This window comes from Oryctolagus cuniculus, chromosome 5, assembly GCF_051225735.1.
Source record: "Oryctolagus cuniculus isolate XC-2025 breed Fujian yellow rabbit chromosome 5, ASM5122573v1, whole genome shotgun sequence".
NCBI classification, from domain to species: domain Eukaryota; kingdom Metazoa; phylum Chordata; class Mammalia; order Lagomorpha; family Leporidae; genus Oryctolagus; species Oryctolagus cuniculus.
In genome coordinates, this window is record NC_142871.1 from 7,766,523 (window position 1) to 7,782,631 (window position 16,109).

Consider the following 16,109-nt stretch of genomic DNA (forward strand, 5'->3'; position numbering starts at 1 on the left):
TCTCCCCTCCTCCTCCCCTCCCCTCCTCTCCCCTCTCCTCTCCTTCCTCCCCTCCTTCCCTCCTCTCCTCTCCTCTCCTTCCCTCCCCTCCTTCCCTCCTCTCCTCTCCTCCCCTCTCCCCTCCCCTCCCCTCTCCATCCCCCTCTCCTCACCTCCCCTCACCTCCTCCCCTCTCCTCCCCTCCCCTCTCCTCTCTCCTCTCCTCTCCTTCCCTCCTCTCCTTCCCTCCTCTCCTTCCCTCCCCTCCTTCCCTCCTCTCCTCTCCTCCCCTCTCCCCTCCCCTCTCCATCCCCCTCTCCTCACCTCCCCTCACCTCCTCCCCTCTCCTCCCCTCCCCTCTCCTCTCTCCTCTCCTCTCCTTCCCTCCTCTCCTTCCCTCCCCTCCTCCCCTCCCCTCCTCTCCTTCCCTCCCCTCCTCTCCTCCCCTCCTCTCCTCTCCTCTCCCCTCCTCTCCTCTCCCCTCCCCTCCTCTCCTCTCCTCCCCTCCCCTCCCCTCCTTTCCTCTCCTCTCCCCTCCTCTCCTCCCCTCTCCCCTCTCCTCCCTTCCCCTCCCCTCCCCTCTCCTCTCCTTCCTCCCCTCCTTCCCTCCTCTCCTCTCCTCTCCTTCCCTCCCCTCCTTCCCTCCTCTCCTCTCCTCCCCTCTCCCCTCCCCTCCCCTCTCCATCCCCCTCTCCTCACCTCCCCTCACCTCCTCCCCTCTCCTCCCCTCCCCTCTCCTCTCTCCTCTCCTCTCCTTCCCTCCTCTCCTTCCCTCCTCTCCTTCCCTCCCCTCCTTCCCTCCTCTCCTCTCCTCCCCTCTCCCCTCCCCTCTCCATCCCCCTCTCCTCACCTCCCCTCACCTCCTCCCCTCTCCTCCCCTCCCCTCTCCTCTCTCCTCTCCTCTCCTTCCCTCCTCTCCTTCCCTCCCCTCCTCCCCTCCCCTCCTCTCCTTCCCTCCCCTCCTCCCCTCCCCTCCTCTGCTCCCCTCCTCTCCTCTCCTCTCCCCTCCTCTCTTCCCCTCTCCCCTCTCCTCCCTTCCCCTCCCCTCCTCTCCTCTCCTCCCCTCCCCTCCCCTCCTTTCCTCTCCTCTCCCCTCCTCTCTTCCCCTCTCCCCTCTCCTCCCTTCCCCTCCCCTCCCCTCTCCTCTCCTTCCTCCCCTCCTTCCCTCCTCTCCTCTCCTCTCCTCTCCTCTCCTCCCCTCCCCTCCTCCCCTCTCCTCTCCTCCTCTCCCCTCCTCCCCTCTCCTCCCCTCCCCTCTCCTCTCCTTCCCTCCTCTCCTTCCCTCCTCTCTTTCCCTCCCCTCCCCTCCTCTCCCCTCCTCTCCTCCCCTCTCCTCTCCTCCTCTCCCCTCCTCCCCTCTCCTCCCCTCCCCTCTCCTCTCCTTCCCTCCTCTCCTTCCCTCCTCTCTTTCCCTCCCCTCCTCCCCTCCTCTCCCCTCCTCTCCTCTCCTTCTCTCCCCTCCTCCCCTCCCCTCCTCTCCTCTCCCCTTCCCTCCTCCCCTCCCCTCCTCCCCTCCCCTCCTCTCCTCTCCCCTCCTCTCCTCTCCTCTCTCCTCTCCTCTCTCCTCTCCTCTCCTTCCCTCCTCTCCTTCCCTCCCCTCCTCCCCTCCCCTCCTCTCCTCTCCCCTCCTCTCCTCTCCTCTCTCCTCTCCTCTCCTTCCCTCCTCTCCTTCCCTCCCCTCCTCCCCTCCTCTCCCCTCCTCTCCTCTCCTCTCCTTCCCTCCTCTCGTCCCCTCCCCTCTCCCCTCCTCTCCTCCCCTCTCCCCTCCTCTCCTCCCCTCCCCTCCCCTGCCCTCCCCTCTTCTCTCTCCTCCCCTCTCCTCTCTCTCTCTCATGGCTGTAATCACTGTCTCAGCCAGGAGACTGCCCCAGGCACAGGGTCATGAACAAGGCCACAGATCCTGCTCAGGTGCCGCCAGGCTTTGGATGCATCCGTTTGTTTCTCAGAGATTTTCTATCTCCCGTGTGCCTGGTCTCCCCCAAACACTGCCAGGTCAGATCTTCGTCTTAACGCGCGCAGGGAACAGCAGATGGGGAGGTGGACAGGAGGGCTCCGTCTATCTCTGTTCCACGCCCAGCAAGCCCGGAGTTCTGAGCAGAGCGGCCCCTGCTGCCCCGTCCACGCTCCTGGCAGTCTTTTCCGCACAGAGCACACCTGACGAGGGGTGGAGGACTCGCACTGCTTTCGAAGATGAGCAGACATCTGAGTCCCTGGAGCCCAGCTCGCTTAAGGAACTATATCGCCCTGCCGACAGCCGGCCGCAGCAGCCCGGGCTGGCTATGCCAGCGTCCGCTGGGGGGTTACAGTTTAACCACTGTGCCAACTGGGCCGCCTGCGGTGGCTTTCCTGTAGGGACACGATAAGCATTTCCGAGCAACTCCCAGGGCTGGTGGGCAGAGGCCAACAAACAAGGTCAGATTCAGGAAGGAGAGCCACCTCCAGGGTTACACGGACCCTAACAGCCTACCAGACTCGCGCAGGGCAAGCCTCCGGCACGCTGGCGTCCAGTGCCGCCACTGCCTGGCCAAGAACCCAGAGGGAGCACAGGGGATGCTTGGCACGAGACCTTCATAGTGTCCGTCAGTTTCCCGTGTTTTCACTTGTAAGCTCTTTACAGAGAAAGGAGCAGCCGGCCAGTAGAGCCCAGGGCCACAGGGGGGCGGGAGGGAGCCGGCAGGTGCAATGCCAGGCACGTCCACCTGGAAGTCCTCACCTGGCCGAAGCTTCCGCCTCAGGTGGACCCCAGGGCGACTCTACCTGCCTCTCCTGGTGAGCTTGAACTCCCTGGTGTTTACTGAGGAGTTTGCCCTGTAAATACTGATTTCTTTTCCCTCCTAGGAGAACGAGTGGGCTTTCCTTGCAGGTCTCATGCAGGGCAGAGTTCAGGAAATTGGATTCCTCTTTGATTGTCCCAGAACCTGGCTTCCGGCCAGCCGCAGGATCTGTGCAAACCTGAGATGCAAAACTTTCCCTGCTGTCTCTTTAGGGTGGAGGTCAAAGGAGGTTACAGACAGCGATTTCTAATTTCTATATAATCCTGGAAGATTCTAGCCTCTGCTGTAAGCAGTAAGTGGCCAGCAAACACTGAATTAAGCTAAGTAAGCATACGTCTCAACACTTATGCCCCTGCTAACAGTAGACAGAGGTGGGTTTTTCTTCTGTCAGTTTCTGCCGTTCTTTCTGGAAGAAAGACTTATTTTGAATTAGTTGTGTACAGGGGGATGGTAAACAACATTCCCAGGTGCAGCAGGTTGAGCCACTGCCTGCAGTTCCGGCATCCCATATGGGCACCGGTTCTGGTCCTGGCTGCTCCACTTCTGATCCAGCTCTCTGCTAAGGCCTGGGAAAGCAGTAGAAGATGGCCCAGGTCCTTGGACCCCTGCACCCACGTGGGAGACCTGGAAGAAGCTCCTGGCTCCTGGCTTCGGATCTGCACAGCTCTGCCTGTTGCGGCCATCTGGGGAGTGAACCAGCGGATGGACGACCTCTCTCTCTCTGTCTCTACCTCTCTGTAACTCTCTCTTTCAAATAAATAAAATAAATCTTTAAAAAAAAATCCCATTTGTAAACTCTAGTGTATCCCAGAATCACCCAGGGCAAGCAGACGGGACGGATACCAATGCCAAACGGAACCCAGAAGCAGCAGGGGAAGGAAGCAGGTGGGAACAGAAGTTCTGACCACATCATTGCTGAGTTTCCTGACGCAGAAGAGCACGAAATGCTATTGAAAGTGGAATAAACACACAGCCTGGCTTTTCCCCGGTGCTGTCTCCAGCAGCGCGAGCCCTAAAAGCCGTTGCCTGGGCCGTGCAGGAGGCAAGCCTGCCTGCGTGCTCTGCCTGCTCTGGTGTGAGTTCAGTGGGCCAGCAGGTGCAGGGCGGACAAAGGGCCACGTTCAGAGTGCAAAGAGGGAGGAAAGCCAGGTCCCAGTGGGGCCCCGGCCCCTCACGCGGCGCCAGCCCCGTCCTCCGGGTCGCTCTGTCCCTGAGAATGCCACACGGGGGCTTCCGTCCTGAGTTCCCTGGGAGCTTTTACCCCAGGGAACCGGGGGCACCCGCCCTGACGCTCAGCTACGCGATTCATACGACAGATTGTGCAGCCTAGAAAGGGGCGTGAGCGCTTTCTTGCCCTTAGCTTACATCCAAGACGGGGGCTTAGCTTGTTATTCCTAGATATTTTCAAACACTAAAGATGAAGTTTTTTATGTTTTAATGAGGATACTCTCCTTTGCTTTTTTTTAAAATCAGAGATGGAGATGGGGCGTCCATCCGTCTCTCTCCCCAGAATGCCCGCAAAGGCGGAGCTGGGCCAGGCTGAATCTAGGAACGGGGAACTGGGCCCAGGCTCTCACATGGGTGCCCAGACTTAAATACTTGAACCTTCACAGGCTGCTCCCAGGGTGCGCACTAGCAGGAAGCTGGAATGGGAAGTAGATTTTGGACTTGGACCCAGGCATTCTGGTTTGGGACATGGGCGTCCCTGGTGGCATCTTAACCACTACCCCAAATGTCCCGGCCCTACCCGCACCCCCCCGGCCTGCCATGGGAGCCTTAGATCATGTCAGTCTAGCCTTAGCCAGGGAAAAGCACAGACGGCACTATAACATTGAGACAGGCTCACTCAACTTAATTCCACCACACTTGACTTCATGAACATAGGAGCATCCACCGTGACTCGATTTGCGAGAAATATTGATATTTTATAACGTAAGTTATAATTACATAAACATCTGAGTCCACCGGGAATCAATACATGTTGGTAATAATTAAGTATTTTCACTGACATCATAATTTCTACAGTGCTTGGTAGGCTGTGGCAGTGTTAACGGACACCTGAGCCGAAGTTTGTCCCCCAAGGCCCAGGCTGTTCCTGCCCGTTAGCGTTGTCCCTTGTCTGGACCGGGAGTGGGGGTGACAGGGCTCAGGGAGGAGGCTGAGCGAGAGCACGTGGCGGGATGTGTGGTGGGCGGAAGGTACCCCGCACATGTGAGCTAGCCTTAGGATTCTGTGGGTATCCAAGGAAAGGGGGAAGGCGGCCAGACTAAGTGGGCGCGGGGGAGGCCGGCAGGGGAGGAGGAGAGGCAGCGGGGGGGGGGGGGGGTGAGCGAGCACCGCTCTTGCCCTTCCCAGCACCTACTCCCCTTCCATTCCCGGTATCACCGAACCCTCCCGCGTGCAGCGGCGGGGGCCTGCGAGACAATGATTAACCGCAGGGCTGTCTTGTTTGTGGCTGCATCCACTCTCCTGTGTGTCAACAGCATCCCGGGACGGGGACACGGGCTTCCGGACGCCGCGGTCCCGTCCCGACATGGAGCAGAGGGCAGTAGTCCTTCTCCTTCTCTTACTTCTGAAACCAGGTAAGACCTCAACTTTGTTTTTTTCCTGCGTTGAGCATTCGTTTCTCTTGGCCTCGTCCTACACAGAGAAGCATTCTAGCTTTATGTGCAACTCGTCTGGTTGAGCGTTTGCCTGGTTCAGAAACTAGCAAGATTGAGGGCTGCTTCGAGAAACGGGTTTCGTGTCCCTCGGGGTACGGTCAGGCTGTAGGGGATGAATGCTGGCGTGAGTCCTGGGGATGCTGCAAGTCTAAGGTCTTGGCCCAAGCGATGGCTATTTCAGTTGAAGAAAAAAAAAAAAACAGCCAACAGAGCTAACAGCCCGAAAGACACTTCATCTCTCTGCCTGGCTCTCAGTCGGATTAATTTCTCATTTTTAGCATAAAAGTGGACTAGCTTCCCTTCATTCCCAAGCTGAAACACTCCAGCCGCACTGAGCCTTTTTTTATTTGTTGTGGCTTAAAGACAACTTTCCATCCGTAACGTTTGCTTGTTACGCCACTCGCCGAGTGTGCTTACAGCAATTCAGCCCAGTCATTCAGGGCTTGGGGTGGGCCAGGTACCGTGCATCTGTGTGTGTGTGTGAGCAAGCAAGTGTGTGAGCATGTGAGTGTGTGAGTATGTGAGTGTGTGTGCATGTATGTGTGAGCATGTGTGTGTGTGTGAGTATGTGTGTGTGTGAGCATGTGTGTGAGTGAGTGTGTATGTGTGTGAGCATGTGTGAGTGTGAGCATGTGTGTGTGAGCATGTGTGTGAGTGAGTGTGTATGTGTGTGAGTGTGTGTGTATATGTGAGCATGCATGTGTGTGAGCATGTGTCAGTGAGTGTGAGCGTGTGTGTGTGTGTGAGCAAGCATGTGAGTGTGTGTGCGTGTATGTGTGAGTATGCATATGTGTGTGAGCATGTGAGTGTGTGTGAGCATGTGTGTGAGCATGTGTCAGTGAGTGTGTGTGAACATGTGTGTGTGAGCATGTGTGTGAGCATGTGTCAGTGAGTGTGTGTGAACATGTGTGTGTGAGCATGTGTGTGAGCATGTGTCAGTGAGTGTGTGTGAACATGTGTGTGTGAGCATGTGAGTGTGTGTGAGCGTGTGTGTGAGGGAGTATGTGTGTGTATGTGTGTGAGCATGTGTGTGTGTGAGTGAGCATGTGCGTGAGGGTGTGTGTGTGTATGTGTGTGAGCATGTGAGTGTGTGTGAGCGTGTGTGTGAGGGGGTATGTGTGTGTACGTGTGTGAGCATGTGTGTGTGTGTGTGTGAGGGTGTGTGTGCTCTTTCCCAACACCAGCTTATGGACCTGGAGGTGTGGGCAGAGTCCCGTATTCACCCCCACTTTACAGAAGATAAAATCTAGACTTTAGAAAATTGTGCTATTTGCTGGTTGACCAAACTCCAAATTAAAGAAATGTGGAAGCGAGGATTTAAACCAGGGCTTTCCAAGAAGGAATTTAGTGTTCTCACTTTTTCAAGTTTGTTTAAACCTTTAGAAATGTCCTAACAGTTTTTTTTAAACAGCTCTATTGAGCTATAATTCCCAAACAATAAAATTTGCCCATTTAAGGTGGACACCGATGGTTTCAGGTACGCGGATCTGTACAAGCATTGCCACTATAAATTTTAGGGTATTTTCACCTTGAAAAGAAATTCCATTCTCTTCAGCTGTTGCCCCAATCTGCCACCACTTTCTGTATTTAAGGATTTGCTAATTCGCACATTTCCTACAAATGGAACCCTACATTATGCCTGTGGTTCCTCATACACACAGTGTGTAAATATTTGAAATTCAGTCCACAAGCGAGCAGATAAAATCTTACAAGCTGTCCTTTAGTGTCAAAGACAGCAACGCTGGTGGCAGCCATTGAAGGAAGTATAGAACAATCTGGAACAGAAGATTAGCAAAGAGGTTTTTGTGGGGAATGGAGTATGCACGCGTGGGTGCATGCGTGTGCATGAACACGTGTGTGCGACTACTCTGTGTCAACTCGTGGAAACTGGGCCCTGGCTCACCGTGGCCTTTTCCTGTGAGCGGCAGCCCAGGCTCGCACAAACCCCCCTGCGGCAGGGTTCGCGGGCCTCCAGCGGCCTGGGTGGACATGATCCGAAAGCTCTCCCTGAAAGGAGGCGCCGACTCACTTTCCCCGGAAGTGACCTGGGACTTTGCAGCGCTGCCATGACCGGGAGAGGATCCCGTTTCCTTCAGAGCTGTACTCGGCGAGAAAGGTCTTGGTTTCACAAATCTCTGCTGCACACACACACACACACACACACCACAGTGATGGTAAAAAAAAAACCCACATTATTCATAAAATGCACTCGTGTTGGTAGCAGCACGCATCTACATGTCACCCATAACAAAAACATTTTTCCTACCGAAAGATTCGTTTAGTGTTTCTTCACCCAGCAAAGAAATTGTCTTAAACTCCTTGCCGTACGAGTCGTGGAGGTGAGAGGAGGGAAAGACGGACTTGGGACAATTTTTTTCCTAAGAAAGAGAAAGACGTTGACTCTCTTGAAGGCGTTTCGGGCAAAAGCTCCCGAGCAGGACCTCACTAGCTGTGTGCTAGAAACGCAATGACGTGGCGCAGTCCGAGGCAGCGTAATTGACGGGTGGCATAAACGGCAATGTTCTCTCTCTTTTTTAATTTATTTGGCAGGTAGAGTTATAGACAGTGAGAGAGAGAGACAGAGAGAAAGGTCTTCCTTCTGTTGGTTCACCCCCCAAATGGCCACTACGGCCAGCACGCTCCGCCGATCTGAAGCCAGGAGCCAGGTGCTTCTCCTGGTCTCCCATGCGGGTGCAAGCACCTGGGCCATCCTCCACTGCACTCCCTGGCCACAGCAGAGAGCTGGCCTGGAAGAGGAGCAACCGGCACTAGAACCCGGCACCCATATGGGATGCAGGCGCCACAGGAGGAGGATTAACCAAGTGAGCCATGGCGCCGGCCCGGCAATGTTCTCTTTTTGAATATTGTCCGTAGCCATCCTTCTCAACGCTCGGTGGGGCAGGCTTCATAGGTTTGTGTGTGTTGCACGGTCACATCCTGCGCTGTAGAAGTTACCAGGGCACCACTCTTATTGGAAACGAGAGCTCGCGTTGGGAGAAAGCGCGAGGTGAAGACAGACGTGGGCCTGCAATGCTCGTCTCTCCCTGCCCTTTGGTCCCTCAGCCGAGTGCTCTGACACCCAGGACGCAGCCGCCAGCTCCCAGGGCAGTTTCCACCCTTCCCGCCCCGAGAGCCTGCCTCGGAGGGAGGGTGAGGCGGGGGTGGGGCAGTGTGGACTTTGGAAGGTGACTTTGTGCGGCTCTATTGTCTTCCCCTGCCTTTCCACCGTCTCTCCTGGTCACTCGTTAACGCGCGAGGCCTGGCTCTGGCCTCACCACTCCTCTCCCGTGGTCAAGGTTGCCGTGTTGCCCAATCCCGTGGAAATTCCGCTCTCTGCTTTATCAGCCTCTGTTGGCCTCGCGCCCCTCGGAACAGCACCCGCGTTCTATACCACAGGGAAGGGGGCTGCCCTGCCAGGCGTGGAACGGACCCTGAAGCCGTGAGCTGGGGTCCTGGCGGGGCTCCCCTCGGCCAGTCCCTGGGGACAAGGGGAAGCCGGCTGCAGACAGACTCCTAGCCTCAGACTTCTCTCTCACAGGAAAATCGGGGCCTGTAGTTGTTTAAGGCTCTCTTTTTAAAGAATTTCCTCTAAAATGCCAGCCACCATCTCCGACATGGAAAACCTCACTTCTCTGCAGCTGCCAGTGATGTGCTGCCTGCCAAACGCAGGGCAAAGCGACCTGCTCCCTGGGGAGACTGTCACCCAACAATAACATAACTACCCACTCCCGTGGGCGACACTGTCACCCAACAATAACGTAAAACCACCCGCTCCTGTGGGCGACACTGTCACCCAACAGCAATGTGCACCATAACGACCCCACCGTTCAGTTTGTTGTGTTTGTAAAATTTATTTATTTATTTGAAAGGCAGAGTTACAGAGAGGCAGAGGCAGAGAGAGAGAGAGAGAGAGAGAGAGAGGTCTTCCATCCTCTGGTTCACTCCCCAAATGGCCTCCAGGGCTGGAGCTGGGCCGATAGGAAACCAGGGACCTGGAGTTTCCTCCGGGTCTCCCAGGGGCCCTTGGCCTTGGGCCGTCTTCCACTGCTCTCCCAGGTGCATCAGCAGGGAGCTGGATTGGAAGTGGAGCAGCTGGAACTGGAACCAGCGCCCACCCGCTATGCCACAGTGCCAGTCTCCACCATTCATTTCTATTTAGCATCACCGACTCACCAAGTGTTTGCATCTGGAGGGAGAATCATTCCGAGAGTGCTTATCAGCAGTTAAAGTGACAGTGTCAAAACCAAAGTGTATACTGCTGGGAATCAAACAATGGCCCCAAGCTCTGCTTCAACCCAGGGGCAGACAAATAGCTGCCTTGGTAACACCACGGCCGCTGAAGGCTCTTGCTATTCTATCACGCGCGGCATTCTACCAACAGCAGACTGAGAAAACGTACTCATCCCTATGGTTTCATTCCGTTAATGCAGGGACATACAAGTTGTGACACAGATGTGGTCCATCCATCAGTCAATCTAACTGATCTTTTTTTTTCTAAAGATTTATTTATTTATTTGAAAGTCAGAGTTACACACAGAGAGAAGAGGCAGAGAGAGAGAGAAGAGAGAGAGAGAGAGAAAGAGAGAGAGAGAAAGGTCTTCCATCCATTGGTTCACTCCCCAGATGGCTGCAACGGCCAGAGCTGCGCCAATCCGAAGTCAGGAGCCAGGAGCTTCTTGCTGGTGTTCCATGCGGGTGCAGGGGCCCAAATACTTGGGCCATCTTCTCCTGCTTTCCAGGCCATAGCAGAGAGCTGGATTGGAAGTGGAGCAGCCAGGACCAGAACTGGCGCCCATACAGGATGCTGGCACTGCAGGCAGCGGCTTTACCCACTGCGTCACAGCACCAGCCCATTGATCTTTTAATATATTAGAATCTGTTCATGGAACTGTTTTCCTGGCTGAATGGTTTTATTCATAGCCAACTATTCTGCTCCCAAGGAAAAAACTATGCTTTGTTTGATTGACACAAAGCAGAGAGATTAAAAAGTATGATAGGGGACAGCGTTGTGGCGGAGGGGGTTAAGCAGCCACCTGGAACGCCAGAGTCCCACACAGGTGCCAGTTTGAGTCCTGGCTGCTCCACCTCTGACCCAGCTCCCCACTAATGCACTTGAGAGAGCAGTGAAGGTGGCCCGAGTCCTTGGGCCTCTGCACCCATGTGGGAGACTAGGATGAAGCTCCCGGCTTTGGGCTGGCCCAGCCCTGGCCGTTGTGGCCATTTGGGGGAGTGAACCAGCAGATGGAAGGTCTCTCTGTCTCTCTCTTTAACTCTGCCTTTCAAGTAAGTAAATAAATCTTTAAAATAAAGTCATGCTAATTAAATAGCGGTGCGATCTTCTCAGTTGTTTGCCGTTTGTCTTCCATTTCCAGGTCAAGCAGAACCCCTGGATGACTACGTGAACACCCAGGGGGCCTCGCTGTTCAGTTTCACCAAGAAGCAGCTGGGAGCAGCGAGCATAGCAGAGTGTGCAGCGAGATGTGAGGCGGAGACGGAGTTCACGTGCAGGTACCCAGGCGCCCTGGCCTGGGCAGCAGCCTCGCTCTTTCAGACCTAGCGCGAGAAGTGTATCTGCGGTGCATGAACAAAAATGTGATTTAGGAGAAAAGGGAGCTGATGGGATCAGAACTCTGTGTGTTCTGAACATATATATGAACATATATGAACAGCTTTCTGTTAAGTCCCCTTGAGAAAAATACCCCAAAAGGAAGTTATTTATCTTTTCTAAAGGTTTTATTTATTTGAGAGGCAGAGTTACAGAGAGAGGGAGAGACAAGGAGAGAGGTCTTCCATCTGCTGGTTCACTCCCCAAATGGCTGCAATGGCCAGAGCTGCACCAATCCGAAGCCAGGAGCCAGGAGCTTCTTCCGGGTCTCCCAGGGGGTGCAGGGGCCCAAGGACTTGGGCCATCTTCCACTGCTTTCCCAGGCCACAGCAGAGAGCTGGATCGGAAGAGGAGCAGCCAGACTCGAACCAGCGCCTGTATGGAGTGCCAGCACTGCTGGTGGAGGCCTAGCCCACTCCACCACAGCCAGCCCCGAGTTATTTATCTTTACATGTGACGCAAACACTGGCAGCTGTTGTTCTGAGCTGTAGCTCTTGCCATCATCACCAGTAAACACTGAGGGTCGCGGGCAGGAAAGTGTCCTTGAGAGACTGTAAGGAGCAAAGAAGCACAGGTGCAAGATCCTGCCCTGCCCGTTTGCATTTATGATGTAGTCAGAGAAACGGGACCTGATGCTTAAAGAGCGAGAGTTGGTCAGGTGTCGCTGAGCCACGTGATCAACTCGGGCTCCGTGGAGATGCCGAGGAGAAGCCGTCCTGAGGTTGAGTTGGGGGCACTGGGGAGGAGGTGGGAGCTGAGCCAGCTTTGGGGGGAGTAAGATTGTGACGAGGACCAGAAGGTGGGGGGGGGCAGTGGGCAGGGGACAGGTGGCTGCAGTCTGGCGGGGCTGATGGACAGAGCAAGGGCGGACACAAAGCCTGCATGCCGGGCATTCCCTGGATGGGAGGGGAGGTGTGGGGGGGGGGGCTGGAGGAGGGCATAGGGGTAGTGGCTGGGAGGAGGTGGCAGAAGTCTTCAGGCTGGGCAGACGGGAGCGACCGGGGCGTCGTCCCAACTCAGGAGCAGGCATTGTGGCCCTGAGTGAGGGAACTGAGTGGAGCCGGGCATCACGCAGGTGAGACAGCAGCAGGAGGAGGCGTGGCGTGGCGGGGGCGGTCCGAGTGCAGGTCGCTGAGCGTGGCCGCCGGTCTGCAGGCCTGCGCCGGGGTGGTGCCGGCGTGGACCCTCCCGCGGTCCCACTTGCAGGAGAGGGACGGCCAGCTCACCGTGCCCGTTCTCTCCGCCAGGTCCTTCCAATACCACAGCAAAGAGCAGCAGTGCGTGGTCATGGCTGAGAACAGCAAGTCCTCGGCCATCATCAGGAGGCGGGACGTGGTGCTGTTTGAGAAGAGAAGTGCGTGCACCTCCTCCTCCCCTCCCCTCCCCTCCCCTCCCCTCTCCCTCCCTGTAAATGAAGGTGAACTTGGATTCCGAGTCAGGACAGGGCTCCGTTGCTCACCAGCTCTGTGGCCCTGAGGTGACTTTACCACTCTGATTTCATCTTTGTTATTTGACAATGAAGGAACTGGGCTTACAAAGTCATGTCTGCCGCTATGGTCCCCAGAATCAGATATTCAAAACTGCATTTTCAGGGAGCCCTGGGAGCCCAAATGCTCCTGGTGATCCTGGTGATTTTTCCGCAAGGTCTGGCGCACTGGCAATCCTGAAGCATTTCTAATGCTCAGTGATATTTGGACAGGGACAAAGCTCCTTGTCTTAATTTTTAGTGTTTTCACTTTTTTCTTTTTGCCATGGTCTGCATTTCCCTCCGACTCGGAAATGTCGTCCTCTGTGCAAGAGTCACAGCTCCTTCTCTGCACTTGCCTTTAAAGTGTGGGCCGCGGGTCTCACTGTTAGGACAAGAGGAGGCCCAGGGTTCCACAGAAATTGCACATCTCTTAGTTCAAACAAAGATGAAATGAATGAATGACATTTTGAAAACTGCCTCTCATACTCCGTAGCTGAGCAGGTGCTGGACTGAGACCATTAATATAGTCACCATGGTCGGCGCCGCAGCTCACCAGGCTAATCCTCCACCTGCGGCGCCGGCATCCCGGGTTCTAGTCCTGGTTGGGGCGCTGGATTCTGTCCCGGTTACTCCTCTTCCAGTCCAGCTCTCTGCTGTGGCCCGGGAAGGCAGTGGAGGATGGCCCAAGTGCTTGGGCCCTGCACCCGCATGGGAGACCAGGAGGAAACACCTGACTCCTGGCTTTGGATCGGCTCAGCTTGCCGGCTGTAGTGACCATTTTGGGGGGTGAACCAACGGCAGGAAGACCTTTCTCTCTGTCTGTCTCTCTCTCTCTCACTAACTCTGCCTGTCAAAAAAAAAATAGTCACCATGGAGCTCTCCAAAGATTCTGCGGCACAGGTGCGGGAGGACAGGACACTTGTTCCTCGTGTTCTCCGTGGGGCTCGCAGCACTGTCGCACCCCCCGTATCTGAACGCGGCTTGGGAAAGTCCCCTCAGATCAGGATTCGTTCTGTGCATTGGGTCCCATCACTGCCTCTGTTTCTCTCTAGGCCTCGAGATCCTCTATGGATTCAATCTCCAGTTCACGTGTTGAAGTTACTACTAGCTCTGACACACACAGTATAGGGCGAGGGGCTTAGGGTTACCCACCACCCCCCGGATGGAAAGAAACAAGGGCTCCTACCATTCTCTCTGCCAAACACCGACATTTGGAAATGGCACTTGTAAATTGTTAACCAGGGAACAGGCGGGCGACAATCGGGCTTGGTTTGAAGTCTGAAGTTTGAAGACTGGGTTTGCTTGTTTTCAAGCCGATGGAAAGGAGCAAAAGGTTATATCAACTCCGGAGGGGACAGGCAAACAGAGAGAGGGGAAAAGTCAAAAGTCAGTCACTTCTTGGTCCTTGGTTCTCTGCCGTGGAATATGGACCCACGGCCACTTTACCTGCCAGGGTTTTGCTGGGGACAGTCAGTGTCAGATCACATCAGCACCTGCCACTTCCACCACCTCCACGCCACCTCCCTGCCCCCCGGCCCTTCACCCCACACCCAAGCCACCCTCATCACAGTCTGGTCCTCCTGCTTGGGGCTCACAGACAGCCTCTTAGAAAGCTACCTTCTCTGCTAGGAAGCCCCCTAGTACACTTGGAATAAAACCAAGCACTTCCCAGATGCCACAGGGCTCTGCCACGTGTGTTCTAAGTGCAGCCTGGACCACTGTCTGCTTGGCTGGCTGTGGGACCCATTTCTGTTCTCCCAGCACCCCAAGTGCACTGCTCTGCCCCTCTGCCATGACGCGCCTCGCCTCTGCCTCTCTGCCATGACACGCCTCGCCTCTGTCCTTGCCTCCCCAGCTCCCTCTCCCTCCCTGGTCTTGGTTCAACCTTGAGAAAGCTTCCCTGAGCCCTGGGCCTCCCTTTCACAAGGCATCTTGGTCTTCTGCTTCGAGCGTCTGCTCTCACGATAGGTCCCCGTGGAGGTGCAGGCGCAATTACTCACACACCTGGAGTTGGGTTAGTAGCATTTGTTTGCTCAGGTCTGTTACAAGTCCCTTCCCCGGGTGGTGACTCACTCGTGAGAAAACCTGGCCACAAGGGGGAATTTTCAAGGACGAAGCAGATCCACTCTAAAGATGACACAGTGCACGATGAGGGGGGCTTCCACAGGCGCTTTTCACGCAGACCAGAGGCGGCTCTTTCGCTTTGGGGCTCCTGGAGGCGTTCTCGGCTACAGTTCTGGCTGCCACCACGCTCGTGCATTCTCTGCGTCACTGCTGCCCTCATCCTTGGTGTGGAACGGGGTCTGGACGTTGCTGAGTCGATCTGATGGCCTAATACCCTCAGCGTTTCACGACCCCTCCCCCCAGGCTCTGTGGCCAATGCAGGAGCAGGTCGCTCCCCCAGCGCTGACAGCACTTTTTCTAAGGTTCGAGTCTCTCGGGACCCTAAGCGGCTTCAGCTGGGCCCAGAGCAAAACGCAGCGCAGCTCTGTCTCCTTCCCCACGGCTGAGTAGGGATCTTTAGTGCCACATGACAGTGCTGCACAGCTGGACAGCACAGACGCGCGGCTCCTGGGAGACCCGCAGCCCAGCCGTGGGGACAGAGGTCGGCGCACCAGAAAGGGGTCCCCGCGCTCCAGGAGCCACTCTGCCCCTGGGCAGATCATGTTTTGTTTGTTTGTTTGTTTTGACAGGCAGAGTGGACAGTGAGAGAGACAGAGAGAAAGGTCTTCCTTTGCTGTTGGTTCACCCTCCAATGGCCGCCGCAGCCGGCATGCTGCGGCCGGCGCACCACGCTGATCAGAAGGCAGGAGCCAGGTGCTTCTCCTGGTCTCCCATGGGGTGCAGGGCCCAAGCACTTGGGCCATCCTCCACTGCCTTCCTGGGCCACAGCAGAGAGCTGGACTGGAAGAGGGGCAACCGGGACAGAATCTGGCGCCCCGACCGGGACTAGAACCCGGTGTGCCGGCGCCACAAGGCGGAGGATTAGCCTAGTGAGCCGTGGTGCCCGCCCAGATCATGTTTTAAAGGCAGCTGAGCTCACGGGAACTGCTAAGTTGGTTATGAGCAGGCTGGCTGAGAGCTGCACCATAAACGTTTCAAGTCCACCACAATGCTACAGCTCTGCTTGGCGCTTTCTGTGTGACTGGGAGCAGAAGAGGCTCAGCGGTCTTCTGGCCTCTGCAAAGTATGCGGCTCAGGTTCTCTCATTTCAGGAGTTGTGTCCTTGGGACGGCTCCCCAGCGCCAGGGGCAGGCGAGCTCCTGAGGGCAGGGCCTCCGCCAGGTGGGGGCGCTGTGTGTCCCCAGCACCTGGCACTCGGCAGGGCTCTGTAACCGGCTTTTCCTGAGGAAACCAATGGGGATGGCTCCGCTGACCGCAGCGCCCTGGTTGATGTAGCAGGCAAACGGCGTCTGGTTGGTACATTCTATGTCGCCCTGTGACCAGCTGTCCGCTCTCCTTCCAGTGTATCTCTCAGAGTGCAAGATCGGGAACGGGAGGAGCTACAGAGGGACGAAGTCCAAGACGAAAACTGGCTTCACCTGTCAGAAATGGAGCTCCAGTTACCCCCACAAACCAAAGTAAGACTCCTCTGTGCCCGCCGGTTCCCCCACTGTATG

General features: G+C 55.9%; 1 protein-coding gene across 1 annotated transcript in view; it reads left to right on the forward strand.

Annotated features, from left to right (window-relative positions):
• Positions 1 to 5,226: 5,226 nt before the first annotated feature.
• PLG (plasminogen) overlaps positions 5,227 to 16,109 on the forward strand; it is a 45,237-nt gene continuing 34,354 nt past the window's right edge. Inside the window, exons 1-4 of the mRNA XM_051855159.3 lie at positions 5,227 to 5,335; positions 10,789 to 10,924; positions 12,269 to 12,375; positions 15,956 to 16,070. Coding sequence (XP_051711119.3) covers positions 5,287 to 5,335; positions 10,789 to 10,924; positions 12,269 to 12,375; positions 15,956 to 16,070 — 407 coding nt within the window. The 5' untranslated portion in view covers positions 5,227 to 5,286. The remainder of the gene's footprint in view (positions 5,336 to 10,788; positions 10,925 to 12,268; positions 12,376 to 15,955; positions 16,071 to 16,109) is intronic.